The sequence below is a fragment of the Strigops habroptila genome, chromosome 8 (assembly GCF_004027225.2).
Source record: "Strigops habroptila isolate Jane chromosome 8, bStrHab1.2.pri, whole genome shotgun sequence".
NCBI classification, from domain to species: Eukaryota; Metazoa; Chordata; class Aves; order Psittaciformes; family Psittacidae; genus Strigops; species Strigops habroptila.
Window position 1 is genome coordinate 38,452,175 of NC_044284.2, and position 19,542 is coordinate 38,471,716.

At 37.4% G+C, this 19,542-nt stretch overlaps 1 protein-coding gene across 8 annotated transcripts in view; it reads right to left on the reverse strand.

Moving 5' to 3' along the window:
• The window catches only part of HMCN1 (hemicentin 1), a 191,877-nt gene that overhangs the window by 47,851 nt on the left and 124,484 nt on the right, over positions 1 to 19,542 (reverse strand). For all 8 annotated transcript variants that reach the window (XR_003992472.1, XR_003992473.1, XM_030493507.1 and 5 more), the window contains exons 46-57: positions 18,566 to 18,733; positions 14,755 to 14,868; positions 11,196 to 11,282; positions 10,623 to 10,814; positions 9,700 to 9,873; positions 8,559 to 8,672; positions 7,020 to 7,165; positions 4,984 to 5,134; positions 4,035 to 4,238; positions 3,272 to 3,385; positions 2,099 to 2,286; positions 1,465 to 1,561 (exon numbers count right to left, since the gene is read on the reverse strand). Coding sequence is in view for 6 of the 8 variants with exons in the window: in XM_030493507.1 (XP_030349367.1) it covers positions 1,465 to 1,561; positions 2,099 to 2,286; positions 3,272 to 3,385; positions 4,035 to 4,238; positions 4,984 to 5,134; positions 7,020 to 7,165; positions 8,559 to 8,672; positions 9,700 to 9,873; positions 10,623 to 10,814; positions 11,196 to 11,282; positions 14,755 to 14,868; positions 18,566 to 18,733 (1,749 nt within the window). In the remaining 2 variants the exon portion in view is untranslated. The remainder of the gene's footprint in view (positions 1 to 1,464; positions 1,562 to 2,098; positions 2,287 to 3,271; positions 3,386 to 4,034; positions 4,239 to 4,983; positions 5,135 to 7,019; positions 7,166 to 8,558; positions 8,673 to 9,699; positions 9,874 to 10,622; positions 10,815 to 11,195; positions 11,283 to 14,754; positions 14,869 to 18,565; positions 18,734 to 19,542) is intronic.

Sequence of the window (19,542 nt, forward strand, 5' to 3'; positions counted from 1 at the left end):
CCATTAGAAACATACAGAAATGTTGGAAAACGACCTTTTTTGACACTGACAAAACAAAGATCATGCTGCTTAGTGATAATGCATTTTCATCAGTGCATCATCCTGTGTGGTCCTTTCCTGAACAGCTATAGCCTAATTTATCAAACGAAAATGCATTCATAGAGAATAATTGAATTGAAGCTTCATGCTAATGTTTCTTTTAAAATAATAGCATTAGACTGTAGTAATTAAAAAAGAAAAAAAAAACTACAGGCAAGAAGTTTTAATTTAAACACAATTGTCAAGAAAAGTGAAATATTTGGATTTAAATCTCCAACATCAGGATATCTGGATAGACTCCTCTGAAAGAAAATAACTTCTCAGAGAATGACTCCAGGGCAAATTCTTCCCACGAAACACTATTTTTGGCTAATTGTACTACTGAGTAGAGAAAAGAAGCACTCTAGATTTGTTTCATTTCGTATGTAAATTTGCTGCATATGTGAATGAGAAAAAAAAAAAAAATTTCTTCTGTATGTAATAACCTGAATAATTCCTGCAATGCGGGTACTATATTTAAGTGAGAGAGAAGACAGCACTTGCTTTCTAACTAGTATATAATACAGAAGATCAGCTAGCTAACAAGGATATGACAAAAGATACTGATCATATGTAGAAGACACCAGACTGTACTGTGAGAGCAGATGAAGATGTATGTGCCAGTATTTCTTCGTAGGTTTTAAAATGTAATGGTGCAGATGATGCAGAGTAATGCTTATTTGATCTTCAATTCAGAATGGAAAGCTGAAAGTAGTGCCGTGAAGAGTAAGCAAAAATAAAAGGGGAAGTTAGGTTTTACTCAGAAAAGTTAATTAGGACAGTTAATGCAAGGTGGTGGAGAGGCCTTTTTTTAACACAGTGGAATATGTCTTGACTTTACTGTATTTGGGTTAGACTTGTGATGCTGAAGGCCAAAATATATTTTAACCCTATTCTAACTCCACAACAGAGCAAAAAATAGAGAACAGAAAGGAATCTCAAAAAGGGTAAATTTTTAAAAAGTAAGCTTCTACAATGCCATATCTCTTTGTTTAATGTTTTCTAATCAGTTTTCTTGGAAAATGTGTTTTATGAACATATCAAAATATTCTATAAGGCAATCTGTTTGTAATTCAAGATTTCAGGGCTTTGCAACCTGTACAGAGACTATGCACACAGCCACTACACAAGGCTCCTTCAATAATGATTTCTATGTGGAATACATATAAAGAACTATAACCATGTGATATCAAAAGCCATATGTTGCCAACATACTTTAAGCTTATATTTGATTTCTAGTATGTCAGAATCTCCATTACACCCAATAAGATGACCTAGATGCATAAAGTTAAGTATGTCCCTAAGCAATCTGCTAAAATTAACACCATCAAGCTAAACTAACATTTGAAAGATAGCAATCAGAAAATTATGATTTATTGCACTTACCATAAACATTTAGGTTAAAATACTTCTTGGCACTTCCAGCTATGTTTTCCACAACGCAGGCATACCTGCCAGTATCTGTTATTTGGGAATTCAAAATCTAAGGGGAATTAAAAAAAACCCAAAACATTAAAAAAAAAAAAAGACAGTTGTTGAGCTAATCGGTAAGACAATTTACTGTCAAAGAGTCGAATGGAGAGAATCAAGCTCAGCACTCTGTTTTGATGGTTTCATCCAAATTCATTCATTGATAGGAGGTGCAGTTCTTCAGAATACACTGTTTTCTTAAAACAAAACAAAACAGTGCATTTCATAATAATTAAACTCTGTTAGGGAATGTTCTCCACAACAGTCAACATTACTTTAAATCAAGTGATCTCACTGATGCAGTTCAGAGGATAACCCCACAAACAGTTGGATCTACACAATTGAAGGAATTACACAGGAGTGAGAAGCAGCAGCAGCAGCTGAGGGATAGGAACAAGGACCAAAATCTCCTTACGTTTGCAGCACCTTGTAGAAGAAAATATTCAGAATTGCATACTCAGAATACCTAAACAGTTTTGTTTTCATAAACAGTTTTGTCTTTATAGACAGTGTTTGTGATGCTAAAAATGAGGTTTTCACGAAGAGTTACCTGTAACCTCCTTCCACTGGACAAAAATGTGTGTTTGTTGTCCTCTGCTAGGAGGTGGCCATCCTTTTGCCAGGTAATACTTGGAGAAGGGTTGCCACTTGCAACACAGTCCATCACTGCAATCGTGTTCACAAGCACAGTCACTTCTTCAGGCAGATCACCATCAGCTCCATTGATGGATGGTGGTACTACAAAAGAGCAAAATGTGATATGAATAATGTGACTTAGTACCTCTTGGTGTCTTTTGTTTGGTTGTGGTTTTTGAGGTTTATTTTGGTGGGGTTTTTTTTCATTTATTTTGGTTTGGTTTTCTTAAGATTACAGACCAATCTTTTAGGTTGGGATTTTAATAGAAAGTAGCGAAATCTTCAGCAATACAGTGAGAGATCATAAAATCCCAAGAGTAGTTCAGCTAGAACAAATCAGTACAACTCAAAGGACTGGAGGAGAACTACGCTTATACACAGAAGCCATAAAGAAGAAGAGGTGAAAGCTCATTTTGTGGTTAGTCCATCATGTTCTTTGCTGTCAGAACAAAAGAGGATTTCCAAGGCAGGACCCCTTCCTAACAATAAATCAGTCCTTTCAGTGGTATATACAGAAATAGAAGTCAAGAAATAAGTGCTTCCCAAGGCAAAAACCTTGAGTACACCAACAGACAATGAAAGCAGCATATAAAAGCTTTCTGTGCAACGTTTGTAAACAGTTCATATGATATGGACTCTGCAGCATTCAATACTTGATCTACATCAATGATTTCCTTCAGCCTTTGGGAGTTTTGCATATTTTTTAGAAAATGATGACCAAAATAAGGAGAGAGAAAAACCTAGTATGTCAGAATTTTAAACTGGAAATTGATCAGGGAGCAAGAGATACCAAAATAAAACCTGGATTTCTACCTATACTTTTCTTTTTGGTGAAGTGTGATGGGGGTAATGCAACTGAGTTCCAATAGCAATAACCTAAAACCATACTAAACTAACACTATTTTCATTCAATTCTGTATACTTCTACAAAACTCTAGCACCTTATATAAACAGATTAATTTTATGGTTTAAAAATATTTATTTATAAGCTTTTTAAAAAATAAGTAAACCTGAACTATAATGCTTCATTAGCTTCCACAGAACTCATTTTGGCATTAAAAATTAAAACAAAAGCAGGAAAGCTCACAGAGCACGTGGACATCATAATGAATGGAATCCTCTCCAGCTTCGTTTACTGCCACACACATGTATCTCCCAACATCTTCAGCCTGTGCCCGTGGAATCTGCAACACTCGGCCTCCTGGAAGGACAACGCATTCAAGATTTAAATACAGCATCAAGCAGTTTCCATCATTTCCACACCACATTTTACTTGAGACCTGAGCAAGCAAATATATGAATGGTCAGCATTTATTCTGAATTATAAGTAACTAAAGACTTTATTTCCTGGTTACTTTTTCTACTGGCAGATACTTGGAATTCAAAAATATTCATATTGAAATGTTAGAAAAGAGTAATTAATTCCACATAAAGGAATAACATCATTCGGCAACATGCAGCCAGACATCCTTCAATCAAAACCATAAATATTTCTCAGCCAGGTGACAGAGAACTAATAGGCAAAAGGAAATATAAACACAGAATGTTCCTGTAAACCTGTTCCAAACTGGGAAAATTTACTTCTGAAGCCTATAGGTACTCTTCACCGTTCCTCATTTAAAGCATAGCCATGTAAACAACTTCAGAGAGAGAGAGGACATATTAGGAATATGTTTTGGGAGTGCTGTCATTGGTCTCCCAAGAGATGAGCAACAGATAGGAAAAAAAGTCAAGAAAGTCTGAAAAAAATATTAAGGCAGTGTTTTGAATTGGAACAGTTCATTATTACTACACAAATACTAGCACTAACGGCATTTCTTAATGTCAGAGAGTGACATTTTAATACTCACCTGGTAAGATTAATATTTTATCACTAGAGCTCAGAGGATAGCCATCTTTATACCATGTAAGAACTGGAGGAGGAACAGCATTGGTCTCACAGTACAGTGAAAGGGGGTTGTTAACAATCACATCTTTACTTTCTCCACTTCTTCCTGTATCTACTGTGTTACCAGCTTCCCATTCCTTATAATGCTTTTGAAAACTAGGAGGAACTATAACCGAGAGGGGAAAAGTGTTAGAATTTTACGGCAGAAATAACTAGTTTAGAAGTCAAGAAATTAAAAGATACTGTGATTGTTAAATAGCAGCAATAAAAAATAAGTGTATTAAATTAACCCCTCCCCTCCAATTTAAATTACACAGGAAAATTCTAGTTGTTTTCATCAGAACGAACAATTGAGCAATCTACTGAATATCTACTGAAGACTAATAAATAAGTGTAAAGAAGACCTGGTAACAAAGCACAGAGAGTGTTAATCAAGAATAATACTTAAACAGTACGCTATCTGCTTTCACTCAAGTTCTAACTTTCTCTAAATTTTCATAAATTATTATTGATTTTTATGTTTACACACAGTGTGTAGACCAACAAAACGCTTGTGTCTGGGACTTCTCAGTACTGCTCAATACAGACAAATAAAATATGATGTCCTGGTTTATGCTAACTTCAAACTTTTCACGTTGTTTAGATGAAGATGAGAGTTACTATGTCATTCCACTGACTTCCAGAATACTGCATATGCCACAAAATATGAAAGAATAATCAAATACCGCATTTCTAAAAGATGAGCAAAATACATATGAAATAAAAATCACACAAACCACAAAAGCATTGGATTAGACCAAGCAAGTGTAAAGGATACAGGTGTAAAGGTGTAAAATTATAAAAATTCTAACATCCCAGAACATTAGAAAAGGAGGCTACCAGAAGAATTTTGCTATCTGAACTCTGTTTACCTTGTATATTTACATCAAATTCCACTTCATCCTCTCCAGCAATGTTGGATGCCAGACAAGTGTAACGACCGGTGTCTGATACTTGAGCCTCCTTAATCTGCAGAGTATGGCCACTAGCTTGGATAATGACATGATCATCTGGTTTAAGTGGCTGTAATGTAATTTTACATAGAAATTAATACTTTGCTAAATATACACTAGAAATAGCCATATTCGTGGAAGTAATATGATGTCATCTGTCTTTTGGTCAAACTTAGGTTGTTTCAGAATCCTTCTTAAGGCAGTATACTAGGAGTAAGAATTTGGTATTTCCTCTGCTTTGATACCACTAACAACAGAACATCCTTCAACTTTTGCTAATGCTTACAGCAAGGCCTGTTTTTAATCTACGCAAAGAAAATAGTTGCTTAGGACATCAGATTACCGAGAGTCACTACACAGTCCTAAACCAGGTCTCCTGGGATGGCAGCCTTGGCCACAGGTGGTGAACCCAGTTCTCCTCTCATCTGTTCCTCTTTCCCTCACACCAAAAGCTTTTCCTCCCTGAGCAAACTTGATCAAGGTCCAGGTTTCTGGAGATGGTTTTCTTTCCATGGTTATTAGAAACTCTGCATCTTCATCTTTCTGATCTTGGTAGCTGGTCTCCTAAAAGAATGTGGGTTTACATCATTCCTAACCCCAGATGCAAGTTGCTGTGGAAAGGAGCAATGCCATCCCCATCAAGCAAGGGCTCTTGTGACATCTGATTAAATCAGGCTAATTTAATTCCCTGAACTCACTGGCCAAGTTGAAGAGCTGATGGAAAACCTACACATGTAAAACTACCATATAGTTTTCTGTATGAGGTGAACAACTCAATCTAACTCACCGTACAGCCACATAGCCACTTGGATCTGCTGCCCCTTAAGGGCACAGTGTAAACATAAAATGGATGCAGCAGCAATGCAGAGATACACAATGTCCCTAGAATTTACATCACACATGACAGTAGAGACTACACTACTACAGTCTGTACCTCTCAATGAAAATAGAACACAACAGAGAGTCAGCACTGAACTCCTGGCCTGCAGGGGACAATTAATTTAATCCATGGATGTGAATGAAAGCCATTTACCTATGGGCAATCTAGGAAAAAGCTGCTGCTCTGACAGTGGCAGTAAGCTACTTATAGCCACTATCTTTCTTTGGGGACCTCTCAACTCCTCCCAGCATAATTTTTCATTGGCAATACATTCAGTACAACCAGGAGATCCAAGAATTACAGTATATGCTCAAAACAGACAGACATGCTCAGTAAATCCAGGAAGAGCTGGACCAGCTGGAGGGATGCAGCAGCCTGCCACACTATAAGTGCCCTACCAAGAACAACTAAAGCAAGAGATTATAGTTGTCTTTTTTACAAAAGAATTGCACAGTTTCTTTTTTATTTATAGCCAGCCCCCAGTAGAATGCACATCTGTATTGTGGCATTGTCCTTCCAAACTTCTTCTCCAGACCAATGTTTTTGTGAAGACTGTGTGTGGCATGAACCACACCTCATTCCCCCTCACAGAGGATCCAGATGCCTTTGTGGTTTCGGGAGCTCTGCCAGAACCAAGCAGGAGGCTCTCCGCAACTTCTGCAAGGGCAACACTTAAAGGAACCAAGCATGGGGCCATTCTGTAACAGGGTCTTTGGGGACTTTACACAACAACAAAGAGACGTGGTAATATCATGGGATGCTACTACTGGGCAGGGCCTCCCTCCTTAAAGCACAGGCCAGTAACAGGCCCTGGAAATTGATGTCTCAGTAACACTGCCACGCACCCACAAAAATGCAAGGGTGTCAATTTGCAGAGATCTGGCCAACAGCAATCATTCTAAGATGCGTGAGGGGTGCTCATGCCAGCATGACAGTGGGAAGATGATTTCCTGCTGACTTCAGCACTGCAAATGAGCCTGTTAGGATGTGTGAATGTTCGTTAGTAGTGATAGTGATTATGCAGTTGTTTCTGTACAAAATCTACCCATTAGAAGGAATAAAGTTTGTGACTGGCCTGTCCATCCTTGTACCAGCTGGTGGCAGCAGCAGGAATGGCATGAACTTCACACTCCAGGGTAAGGCTGTGGTTTATTTTGATCTTCACTTCTTTAGGAGAGAGACCCATCCCTGACATATCCCCTTTGTTAATGGTTGGCGGAACTGTGCAAAAACAAAGGGAACAAGTGTGATTTTTGTGACTTAATGTCTTAGGCGGCATTTCAAATTTAACTGGACAAAGGGAAAACCTGGATGTTCACCTCAGAGAAAGCAAGTGCATTCCTCTACAGTCTGCCTCTTCCCCATAACTGATTTTTTTTTTTTAATATACATATATGTATTCCAAACTTTTTCTACTATATTTATTATATATAAAATATATAAAACTGTATTCAACAGTTTTAGATATGAAAACCTGACTATGGCCTTACCCACTATAGAACTTTATTATGTGTTTGGCTTGAATTCTATAAAGTTCAGTGTAATGCAGTCATTGAAAAGCATTTTAGCGGAAACTAATATTCTCAGAAACATGTTTGAACTGAAGTCCACACTTACAAGTAGCTAGTCAAAACTCAATATTTCCATTCCATTGAAATACCAGTGTTGCAAAATCTTGCTTCCTTCTGAATCAGAGCAAAACCATAATATTTCAAATTTTCGTCAGCTACCCCCACCCTGGTCTCATAATATCTTTCAAATGTTTTCAAAGCATTTTCCATTCTTTTTTCAATGGGACATTTTAAATTCTCCCAAATGGTTTCAGTACAATAGAAACTGACAGTTGCAATGGCATTTGAGAGTGGGGGGTTTTATGTTGCTAGATAGCCATACTTCAGTAATGAATTCTTTTGTCATCTTCTCATTATTCTGAATCCAATGGGGACTTATTAAGGAATTAGTGTCATTAAAATAACAGCATGGTTACTGTGAGGGAGCCAACCAAACTGCAATTCAGACTAGAAAATTTAAAAAGATGAAAAGTCATGCTTGACTGAGCCTGTAATGAAGAGTTTGAGCATTAAAATAGAGTATTAGGCACAAATGGTCAAAGGACAATGTGCTCACAGGAAGCCTTGAATAAGAAAGCTTTCGTGCATATGGTTTTTCATGGAAGGATATAAAAATATTATCCTCCGGTTTTAACTTACTCAAGAAAGTTTCCCATTAGATGTTACGGATCCCCTCCCATCCTCTTTTTCTAAAATAGTTTCTTTACTCACAAGATTCTCTGCTCAAATCTCCCATTGTGCTGCACTCATCTGATTTGAAAATCATCACCAAAAAAGCATTTCAGAAGAAACTGAAGTTCAACATTTCTTAAATGTCTTCTCCTGGGAGGTACAAAGATTTTTATCCCAACAGTAGCATTTGTGAAGGATGCAACAGGAAACTGTTCTATTATATTTCCTCAAGCAATGCCATGAGCAAATGCAAATGTTTGCTAAGTAAAGCAACTAACAGAAATCCTTGTATTCATCAGGATTAAGTAACACTGCAAAGGCAGAAAAAATGGAAGAATGAAAAAAAAAATTATTTGTAAGTATTTACATACTGTAGACTTTCACTTCATAGTGTTTCAAAGTTTCTCCAGCCTCATTTGTGGCTATGCAGGTGTATCTTCCAGCATTGTCCTCCTGTGCATTTAAAATCTGCAGGGTTCGACCACCTGCCAAAAGACATAGTTTTTTAATAACATCTACATTTACTCTTGCTTTCCAATTATTGGAAATTATTGGGAATTATTATTTCCAATAGTTTCTGCAGCACATTTGCAACCCTTTGGCATAGTTCTGCCCTTAGATGAGCATAAAAAACTGACTGCCCTGTATACTGTGTAATAAATGAGTGCATAATTTGTAGGAGTGCTTTGGATCACAAATCCTGTTGCTTACAGATTCTTGGAAAATTTGTTAACATAGATCTCTACAAGAAATTCCTTTTCTTTTCTATTTAAATAGGAGGAAGTGATTTAGGGTTCTGCATATTTCATTCACAGAAAAAGGGAAAGGAGGCATAATCAGTAAGATATAGCAAGAAGACTTTATTCAATATATGGATGTGAGCTTCTGAATTGCCCTTCTGTTTCAGTACAGTTCTCCATATGAAAGAGGCCCTTAACTCCTTCTGGAGAATGGACAGAAACAATAGCCACCATGTCAGAAGTGTAGATATGAATGAATCGGTAGGATTTAAGAGTTCAGGTTGCCTCTACAACTTCTAAATCCGTCAATTTCCTTCCCATAGTACCCCCTTTATTTATGATTTATAATGTCTGCATTCTCAGAGGTGAGTCACTATTTGGCTTGGCTGCAGCTCTTCCTAGACTGTATTCCTAGAAATGGAATTGAATTACTATTCAATTCCTTGCTATCAATACCCACTTATTCTTTCTCTGAACACTTGAAGTTAATGATGTTAACCTTCTTTTTCATCTACATTGCTTCAGTGTTACCAGTGAAGCTTGTTCTTGTTTTCCACCTTGACAGATGTGCTAGATAAGAGCCACTTCACAAGTTAGAAATGGCAAGCTACTAGTGACCTAGAAAAACGGAGTTTTACTAAATGCTACAAAAGTACAAACATAGCATTTAATAGAAATACATTCTTTGATTTTTTTTTTTTTTTAATCTGTAACAGGAAACTGAACTATAAAAAAATAAAGTGTTTTTTCTCAGTAACAACTAGACATTTACCTGGCAAAATGCGGATATTTCTGTTTGATTCTAAAGGATTACCATCTTTCAGCCAGGTGATCATTGCTGGAGGGTAAGAGTAAGCTTCACAAACCAATGACGTTGGGCTGTTCAGGATGACAGTGACATCTTCTGCATTTCCATGGCTGTCTGCACCCACAATAGTTGGAGACACTAGGAACAATAAAATCATTAACCAGAAGAAGGACCTCTATGAAAAGCCAATTTTCTTTTCCCTGTTCAGTCTAGGAATCTGGTTGCAGCCTTAAATAGCTGGGAGGCATTCCTACGAGACATGCTGAAACCCAGAATGAGACAACATTCATCTGGTTTTATCTTTTGTCCTGAAGTCAACAATAGGCCCATGTCAGTGGAATCATCCACCCTTAGCCTTTGTCAAACACAGGTAACCAGGAAGCCAGCCATCACTTCTTGCACAGCAGCTGGCAGACCCACTGCTTGATGATCCTGTGAGCAGCAGATTGGTAGGAGGCATGATCCTAGGAAATGAGGATGTGGAAAACAAACTCACCATTGTTTGTATGTGGTTATGCAATAACCATCATGAAAAAAAAAAAAAAGGAGAACTACAGATGGTTTCAGCTTTTATGAAGAGATCGCAATCTGAAGTGTTCTCAGATACTTCTTCCTTGAATCACAATAAGTCAATGTACTGTCCTGCTCGTTCCATACAGACAAGTCCTGTCATAGTTCCACATTTTCTAGCTCTATATTGTCTAAAGCAGAGAACTGCTGCTTATGTTGAACTACTATTATTTATCATTTACTAAGCTATAAAATTTTAATCGTAGACAGGCAACTTACATATTGCTGTAATTAAAGTACTACAAAATTCCAATGTGATTATCTGTTTTTTCCTGAGATTAGTATTTTCTCTGCAAGAGCCAGCCCAGCTGTCTTACCAAGTACATTAAGACTGTAACTTTTGCTCTTCTCTCCAGCTGTATTGGATGCAATACATGTGTATCTCCCTGTGTCAGTGATTTGAGCATTGGTGATTTGCAGGAAACGGCCACTGGACAGAAACTTGTGATTCTCATCCTCAGTCAGAGGTTGCCCATCCTTTATCCAGGTGATCTGTGGCACAGGACTCCCTTAATGGAGTAAAGAAAGTCACAAATATTAGTTGTGGCATAGCCATTTTCAAACAAAAAGATACTGTTTCAGATACTCTTTTAAAATACAACCTTTAGGGAAATGTTTTGGAATATGCACTCTATTGGACTTCTTGAAGCAATATACACCTCCTCTTAAATTCCACTGGTCTTTAGAAAAGAAATATCAGAGCAAATGTGACATTTTATGTAACCTTTATAAGGAGGAGACCTTAGTTCTGCTATCAGCACCATGGTTAAATCTGAAATTTAAAAATTTCACTGAACCATAAATTCCATTAAAAACATTCTGTTCAGAACCAATGATGATTGGCACCATGGATTTCATCAGCAAAGATAAGTAATATTGTATACTTTTACCTATCACTTCACATGTTAGGGTAACTCTGTGCTTCTCTTTTACTTTCACGTCTTCCAATTTATTTTCACCCACAATCCCTGGAGGCACTGCAAAAAGACAAGATGACAACATCAGCAAGTATTACTTGCAACCAATTTAAATACAGTAATGACAGTATCTCAGTGTATGTATCCCTTAATCACATCAATCAGTGAATGGCTCAGATCTACCAGAAAGAGGTCCAGGTGTGAGACATTGTAGAACTAACCTGCTGGACAACATATATGCACTGTGTTCTGCACCCCTTAACCACACTAGTACATGCAAAAGGCAAGAGAGGACCACAGACCCATAAAGTATTCATAGAATCATCACCTCACTTTATCTTCAGAGCCAGAGAGATACTCAGGGTGCTGAGGAGTATGCTCTGTAGGGCAATATTTCTGAGTATGCTCAGTAGGGCAATGATGACGAGCACTTGTTAGTGGGGCCACGTTTGATTTTATGCACCAGAAAGTTTTTGAGTTTGTAAAGAAATTCTATCACCCATATTAAGCAGCAAGTGATTTATCTGTTCAAAACCATGTGTTTAAGAGTTGTTACCATGTGCATGTGAGTTGTTTGTTTTCCAATGGATTTATAAAAAAGAGTCAGCTTGCCTATTTTACTATGTTGTTTCTTTTCCCTTACCAGCATCCTCTAAGCAATATAATAGATTACCAAAAAGTGGATGTTGTGTAAAAGCATACATATATTTTATGCAAATACAGCCAATTCCATACAGCCGGATGAGCAAACTATATAGGTCTAAAGGCATCTTGCAGTGTCACAAATTCTGTGTCTCTAGGGAAACAGAAGACAAAACACCACCCTTAGAATACCCATCCACACCCCAAATTGTTAACTCAATACAATGAAACTCGTACTTCTTACTGTATGGCTGACTACTTGATGACATGTTTTCAAATAATCTCAGTCAACAGAACTACACAGACTCATGTGCTTTTGGATGAGAAAGGCCAGATTATGAATGTGCTAGTGAGTAGCTGAGGTGGTTAAGAGATCCGATCAACTATTTCTTTCAAAGTGGAGGCATTTGTAGATTCAGGCCAAAAGAAAATGGCATCACAAATCAAAGTAGGCATGGAGTCAAACAGGTTGAAAAGGAGGCCTATCAGTGTAAGAATGACAGCCTAGTGTCCAAGAGATTTTTGAAAGTCTTGTAACAAAAATGTGGGGCTAGGGAGCCAGATACTACCCTTTCATAATCCTACAAAATGCAAACTCGGCCTAAGTAGAAGACCCAAAAAGAAGGAATTAAAATTTATTCAGCAGCTTATTTGTGATCTGTCACTAAGCTGGAAGCAAGTTTTATAAAAATAAGAATTATGTTAATATGAAGAATTCATTTTCAACTGAGAAAAATGTTGTTACACCAGATTTAGATACTAACAAAGAGTACAAACTACAGTGAAAAATCAGAAGAAAAAAAAAAAGAAAAAGGTTTGCATCTCACTTGACTGGAACGGCAAAGGTACTGCTTCAGTATGGCTAAAAAGTTGGCCTCTGAACAGGACACATGGTGAGATGTGAGTTGTTAGAATTTAGCATGCAGGAAGAAAGATGTTGCCAGTACTGGCACTCTCACCAGCTTGTGATACAATTATGACCAAATTCCCTACAGTGACTGTACAAGCAATGCAAACCAGACTTTTGTATGGGTTCTAATGTTCAAATGCAATGAGGCAAAGATGCATCAACTAGTGAATGAATTATATGGGGGGAAAAAGTATAACCTAAAATAATAAACTTCAGAACTTTTAAGTCAGGCCAAAAGTTACTATTCATAAACAGAGCAATTCATCACTTCGGCCCCAAAATAATACCATAAGATATCAACACATGTTAATTTCAGAAATATGACAAAGCCACACCAAACATTTTGCAAACATATAAATATTATGCTTATTACACCAAGCTCTCCATGCAAATTGGCTCTTCTGTTGCACCTCCTACAACAATTTAGAGAAACACTGGAAAGTCTCTGTAGGGTTCCTATTTACAGTGAGGCAATGAGTATTCTGTGTTGCTATCAGGACACATTCCAGTAACTTTCCTCTAGAAAGACAAAGGAATTACTGAGGGAAAGGAGGACTGAACAATAGAATTTTCCACTTGGACCACTTGCAATCAGCTTCACTGTGCATTTTTCTTCAAGTCAAACAAAGCCTATGCAATAGATTCCCAGAACCCTCGAGAACACCCTGCCACTAAAACCCTCCAATGAAAACAGTAAAACAATAAGTGCTTTTCAACGTTTATCCATCTCTTCCATTCTATCAGACTTAACACTTCCGTGACCTCATCAAATAAACACGAACTGACATGAATGTGAGTTGTCATTCACAGGCTGAATGTGCAGAAGTCAACGGAAGGCAAGGGAAGTTAATAGTGGTCAGCACCTTACAGAAAAGAAACTACAGGAAAACGATATACAGTAATGTAAGACAACCTGCATCAGGCCTATATTTAGTAACAAATAGTTACTAAATAAAAAAAGCAGTATTTCTCAGGGAAATACTATGGGGATTTTTATTTTTTTTTTTAATAAGTAATGTGAAAAAAATTATGCATTAATTGTTCTAAATAGCAATCTAAAGAGCCTGCTGTACCAGTACTTGTCTAAACATGTTAGCAGGCTTACCCACAACCACACTTGGTTTATATCCCTTAAAATACCAAAAGCTTTAGTGACTGAAGGTTTCCACTGGATCTGAGATTTCTATTTTGCAAAAACAATTCCAGCTCCAGTGCTTAATTTTCCTGTCCATCTTGGCTTTGCCTTCACTTCTCTGTTGCAACAGATTACCACCATCATGCCACTTACCTATACATATTATACACAGTGCTATACAGATTCATATGAATTTCATATGGTTTCCTGGGACCAGTTTTCTTTTAACTTAAACCAGCTTAAATTCTGGCCTGGGCCAAAAGAAATAGCAGTATTTCCGTGACCACTCATTCTTGTCATCTTCCTTTCACCAATACTGGCATTTATAGGCTGTGTGGTAAACCAGCAGGGAACTGATCTGGCTGAAAACTAACACGACCAGGAAAACACAAAACCCCCACTTTTCCAGATGACTTATAAACTGATTCACCTCATTCATCACACTCAAAGGATAGTGAAGCTACAAGCAACAAGAAACTGAAGAGAGGATAGGAGTCCAGCTCTGGGCATCTCCCAGACTTCTATCTGGCTGAAATAACAACCTAACCAAAGCCAGTTGCATTGACATAGTTCCTTTTCAGAAAGGAAACAAACCAACCACAAAACACAAGTAGTTGCCAGTTATTTCAAATTATGCCTGAAGAACCTTCACTTTAAAAACAAAAGAAACAACAAATTCACATGTAGAAGTAACTTTTCTTTAAAACTTTATTTTCTGACCATGTTATCAAATTAACCTTTTTTTTCCCCTAAGGACATACATTTTGGCATAATATTTTTTAAAATATTAACAAAGTATACAGTAGATACCCTTCTTCTGTAACAAAAATTTATTGCATACTTACCTAGAACAGAAAGGGCAAAATCCTTCCTCACTTCCCCTGCAGCACTGGTCACTACACAAGAATATTGACCTTCATCTGCCACACTCGTGTGTGTCAAACGGAGTGTTCTGCCCCCTGAGTAGAAAGCAAAAAAAAAAACAAACAAACAAACAAAATAAGTACAATCGCTTAAGTCCTTCTCCAACCATCATGCTCCTAAATTGTCTGTGCTCTTATCTTTTATGTTTTGCTTAAATTTACAGCTGTATTTTTCATGTGGTTTAATTTTTAATGTGCTTTGTTTTGTTGAACAAAGAGTAAGAGAAAGTGCCTGACCTTACTCCTACTCCTATCATTTCCCAGTGGTTTTAGATCTGTGCTTCATAGTGATCATCCTATTCTTTATAGTCAGCAACTTCCAAACTACCCTGACATATCCATCTCTCTCTCTCCCCCCTGCCTTTATTTTTCTTCCTTCTAGAAACTACATTTAAGTGAACTTTGAGGCATACAGACATTTTCTGAGGATTTCTCAATAAAGTCAGAGACAACTGGAACAATCACTGAATACTTTGAGACACACCTGTAGAGTTTACGCAGAGAAAAATCAAACCTGCTCCTCGCAGGTCACTCGAACAATATGCATGGGTACAGTAATTCATTGATCAGCACATATACTTTGGATGTGGCAGGAATACTGTGTTTGTAATATGCAGGAGTTGTGCTCATACCTCTATGCAGGAAATTTTGACAGACTATGGTGTCTCAGCAAGATTTTCATTCACATGAGTACTTTGCTATACTGAGAATTTATCCAGATGGCTGTACAGGAAAAAGTAATACAGCCTCATCAAAGCAGTGAATACAGCCTCATCAGAGAGGGGGCGTGTGTACACATAAAAATAAGTTTATTTTTATAAACACATACAAGCAGTCCTTACAGGTATTTTCACAGGTACAGGTAAGGAATAAAATTCCGCTCGTCTCTTATGGCATTTGTATCAATTGTGCCATTAGTAATAGTAACAGGTGACAACAGTACTGGTTTACCTGTAATGTTTTAAAATAGCAGATTTCTCTTATCGCTGTAGCAGAGCAGTTGTCAGAACAACTTTGCATAGGCATGCTAGCTTAAAAGGAAGAAGATTTGCAAGTATGTTTGACCAAAGGATCAAGAATATCCCTGCTTTGCCATAGCAGAATAACTTACCTTTTCTTCCTTTTTGGCAGAAAAACAGCAAAACAAACATCAGTGAGCATTTAAATGTGAAAACAAGTGGCCATCCTTCAGCTTTTTCCCAGTTTCTCTTTAAACTGGGAAATGTAAGTTTTTAAACTGGGAAACTTAACGTGCGATTTTTTTCTCACATTAGCAGTCATTACCACACAGTACATCACATCTGAACTATGCATCTCCTGCCTGAGGATATCCACAGGGTCTCATTATTGGGATATATCCCAGAAAATTATGTTCTTGGTCATGTGCTGATCTGGTTAATGGATGTGCCCTGGCCCAAGGAGTTCTACCTGCTGAAAGGAGTACTGAGACAGTGGAAGGCTCAGTTCTTGCAGCCTCAGTTCTTGCAGCACCCTAATTCCTTCTCCCATCCACACCCTGAACAAAGGCATATAACAAGCAAAATGAAGCACATATGTGCCTGCAGGAGAATGTAACTTTCTCTGGTATCACATACCATAGCACACTCAGGGCTTCAGTGCTGAGGCACAATATGATTTTCTACATTTAGCTAAAACCTAATCAAAGCTTTTCTCCTTCCTAAAGCTAGCGTGCAACTTAGTGCATGGTCTGCAAGGAAAGCAGTGGCGGATATTATTTTCCTTTTTTTTTTTTCTTTTTTTTTTTTCCTAAAAGATATATAGGAAGCATCATCAGAAGGAAACATCAGCATCTGAATTAAGAGATTAAAAGTTGCCAGCAGCATGTCCAGACATTCAAATCATCTACAATGCCAAGTATGTTTTCAATCAACAGAACCAAAATCTTGCTTTGGCAAAGCATTTTACCTCTGAAATTAGTTGAAGAGGGGGATTTTGTTGTTGTTGTTGTTACTCTTTTTGGTTTTCTTACAGCTGTACAAGCACAAATAAAGTTCCAAATGCCATGTTGGTTACAGTTCACCACCACAATGTGTAGTTTTCTGAAGCACAAAGTTTGCTGGAAAACAAAGCAGTGAGTTCTGGCCTGTTTCCCTACTCCCACTGCCGCTAACATTCAGAGACAATAAACATCTTTGTCTCTCACCCTTCCTGACTCTGCAATCCGGGTGGTGATGCTAGTGTGGGTGTAGAAATTGACAGACAGAATAGAAAAAATCAAGCCCAGAAGATACCGTTTTTGTTAATGGCAATGTCACACAAAAAGGAGCGGGTTCAGATAGTCAGATTTATACTGGATAATAGACACCCACTCCTATTTCCATGTGCCATCTGTAAAAATGGGAAAGTAGAGGATAGGACTACCTGTAATGTTAAAAGCTACACTGATGAAAAAAATCCTCAAAAAATTTCAGCTTCAAATCCAGTCTTAGCTGAGCTTCTAAAGACCTTCCAGTTTCTTTAGCTTTCATAGCTTTCTTGTGTTCATGCTGTGGGATGGTTTGGCTTTGCATGGTGGCTATGTCAGAGTATTAGAAACTTCTTCAAAATTTATTTTCATAAAATTTCTAGCTACGAGTCGCAAACCCAAGATCAAAAAAAAATCTCAGTTGTCACCTGCACATCTCGGTTGCAACCAGATACTTAATTACTTCTATGCACTCCACAAAGCTGATCCTCAGACATGTGAAGTCAATGCAAAATATCTTGCGTGCTTGGTACTCATTTTCTGTTTGTAATCTCAAGAACACTAACTCAATTCCCTATTGTAAACACAAAGGTTTAACATCACTGCAGCAGCCAGTCAAGTATTCCCACTTCTCTGTGGTATTGCAGGAAAATGGTTTACAGGAAGAGGTACCAAGCCCCTCATATTTCAGACATCTCTGTCGATTACTACTGTCATAAAAAGGTATCTGAACTAGTTCTTCGAAAGTTATTAAAACTTGAAAATCAAGATCCCTGATGAATTGCATCTGTTTCTCCACTTGCCTATCATAAGTTTCTCCAGATACCTTGGACTAGTCTTCTTGCTAATGCAGCATTCTGCATTTGACTGACTATGTAATTCCAGCTTTTTTTAGATGACATTCTGAAGATCAGATCCAGTTAGCTGCAAGGGCCAGGAAGTCTTTACCTGCGTTAATTTCTGAGGTTCATGAACAGGTTTCCCTTTGTTTTTATATACAGACCCACAGAAATGAAAGATGTGTTTTGTTTATTGTCATTTGTACTCATTCTCTCAAAGATTTTTCCTCTCTAAAAGGTAAAGAAATAACTGCAAAAAGATAAAGAAAACTAATCAAATGAGAGCGTTATTGCAGTATATGTTCTGTCATTGACAAAGCAACATGTTACCATCTGACATATATCCGGTAATATGGATTAGACTAGCATACACTAACAGCCAGAATTATGGCTTAATCAATGATCAAACTGCTCCCAGCCTTCGGTCCATACGCAAAGTTTGGCAACAACTTTAAACTTTTATGTTAGCTTTTCACCAGGCACTCCAGCTTATCTGGCCCCATTTACTGAAAAGCTTCACATTGAAAAACTATTTCTTGTCTCTCCTTGCCTTCACAAATTATTAAATCAAACCTTCTTTCATTTGAAATACTTGCACTGTAGATGTAGATGCAAAGTGCCCTTTGCCTCCTTCCCTCCCCCACCCCCCTTTTTTTTTTTTTTTTCCAAACAGCTACAGCTTTTGTACCTGAGAGGATTCGCACTGAGTTGTTCAAAGTGACAGGCCATCCATTCTTGAGCCATGTTATTGTTGGCAAGGGAATTCCTGAAGCTTCACAAACCAGAGAGATGGGATTCTTCTCCACAATGCTGATGTTTTCAGGCATCTGAAGGTAACCAGCAATACTTGGGGGAACTACAGAAAAGAATAAAGAAAAGTCATGCTTCAGAACAAGTGAAAATTAATTTTACTCTCAAAAGTTTGTGAGTTTGGCAAGTAAAGTGCAACATGACTGAGACACTTAGTACTATATATTAATGACAGTTTCTTACTGTGTAATGGCATAGAAATATTTAAATTAAATGCTATTACCTTTATTTTATGGCTTAAGATCCATAGTGAATAACAGTTTATAGTAGTTCTGCCCATCTATGCTAATTATAATTTCCGGTATCTAATGAAACACTATGGAAAATTCTAACACTGACTTATTACAAAGAATTATATGCTTTTTCTAATGGAAAGAACAATCTATTAAAATGACTATCACTAATTTTACTTTTTTTTTTTGCCAAGAATATTTCCACTGTGGAAGCAGTTCTGAAGTTCTACAGTTCATGCTTTAGAAAATGAAGCCTGGGGTCAAGAACTGACCAACATCCTCCATCACTCTGAGCATCTTGAAGAGGTTTGAAGTTTCTCTTTACTCCCCAGAAGTCTGATAATACAGTACAGCAAATACATCAAATTAAAAAAACCCCAAAACTGGTAAATAATTTTGGCCTCTTATTTTCAATAATGAGAATTCCTGTAAAACATAAATACTCTGTTTGATGAACCCCAAAGAGTCATATACAAAAGTGTGACAGTGGCTGTAAGAAATGTCCTAGTCAATGCCATTTAGTCAAATTATGGGGATGAATTATCGTTGGAGGTACCATCTTTAAATTCTTCTGATTGTGCAATCTGGGAGAACCTGATAATCAAACACTTGAGATAATGTT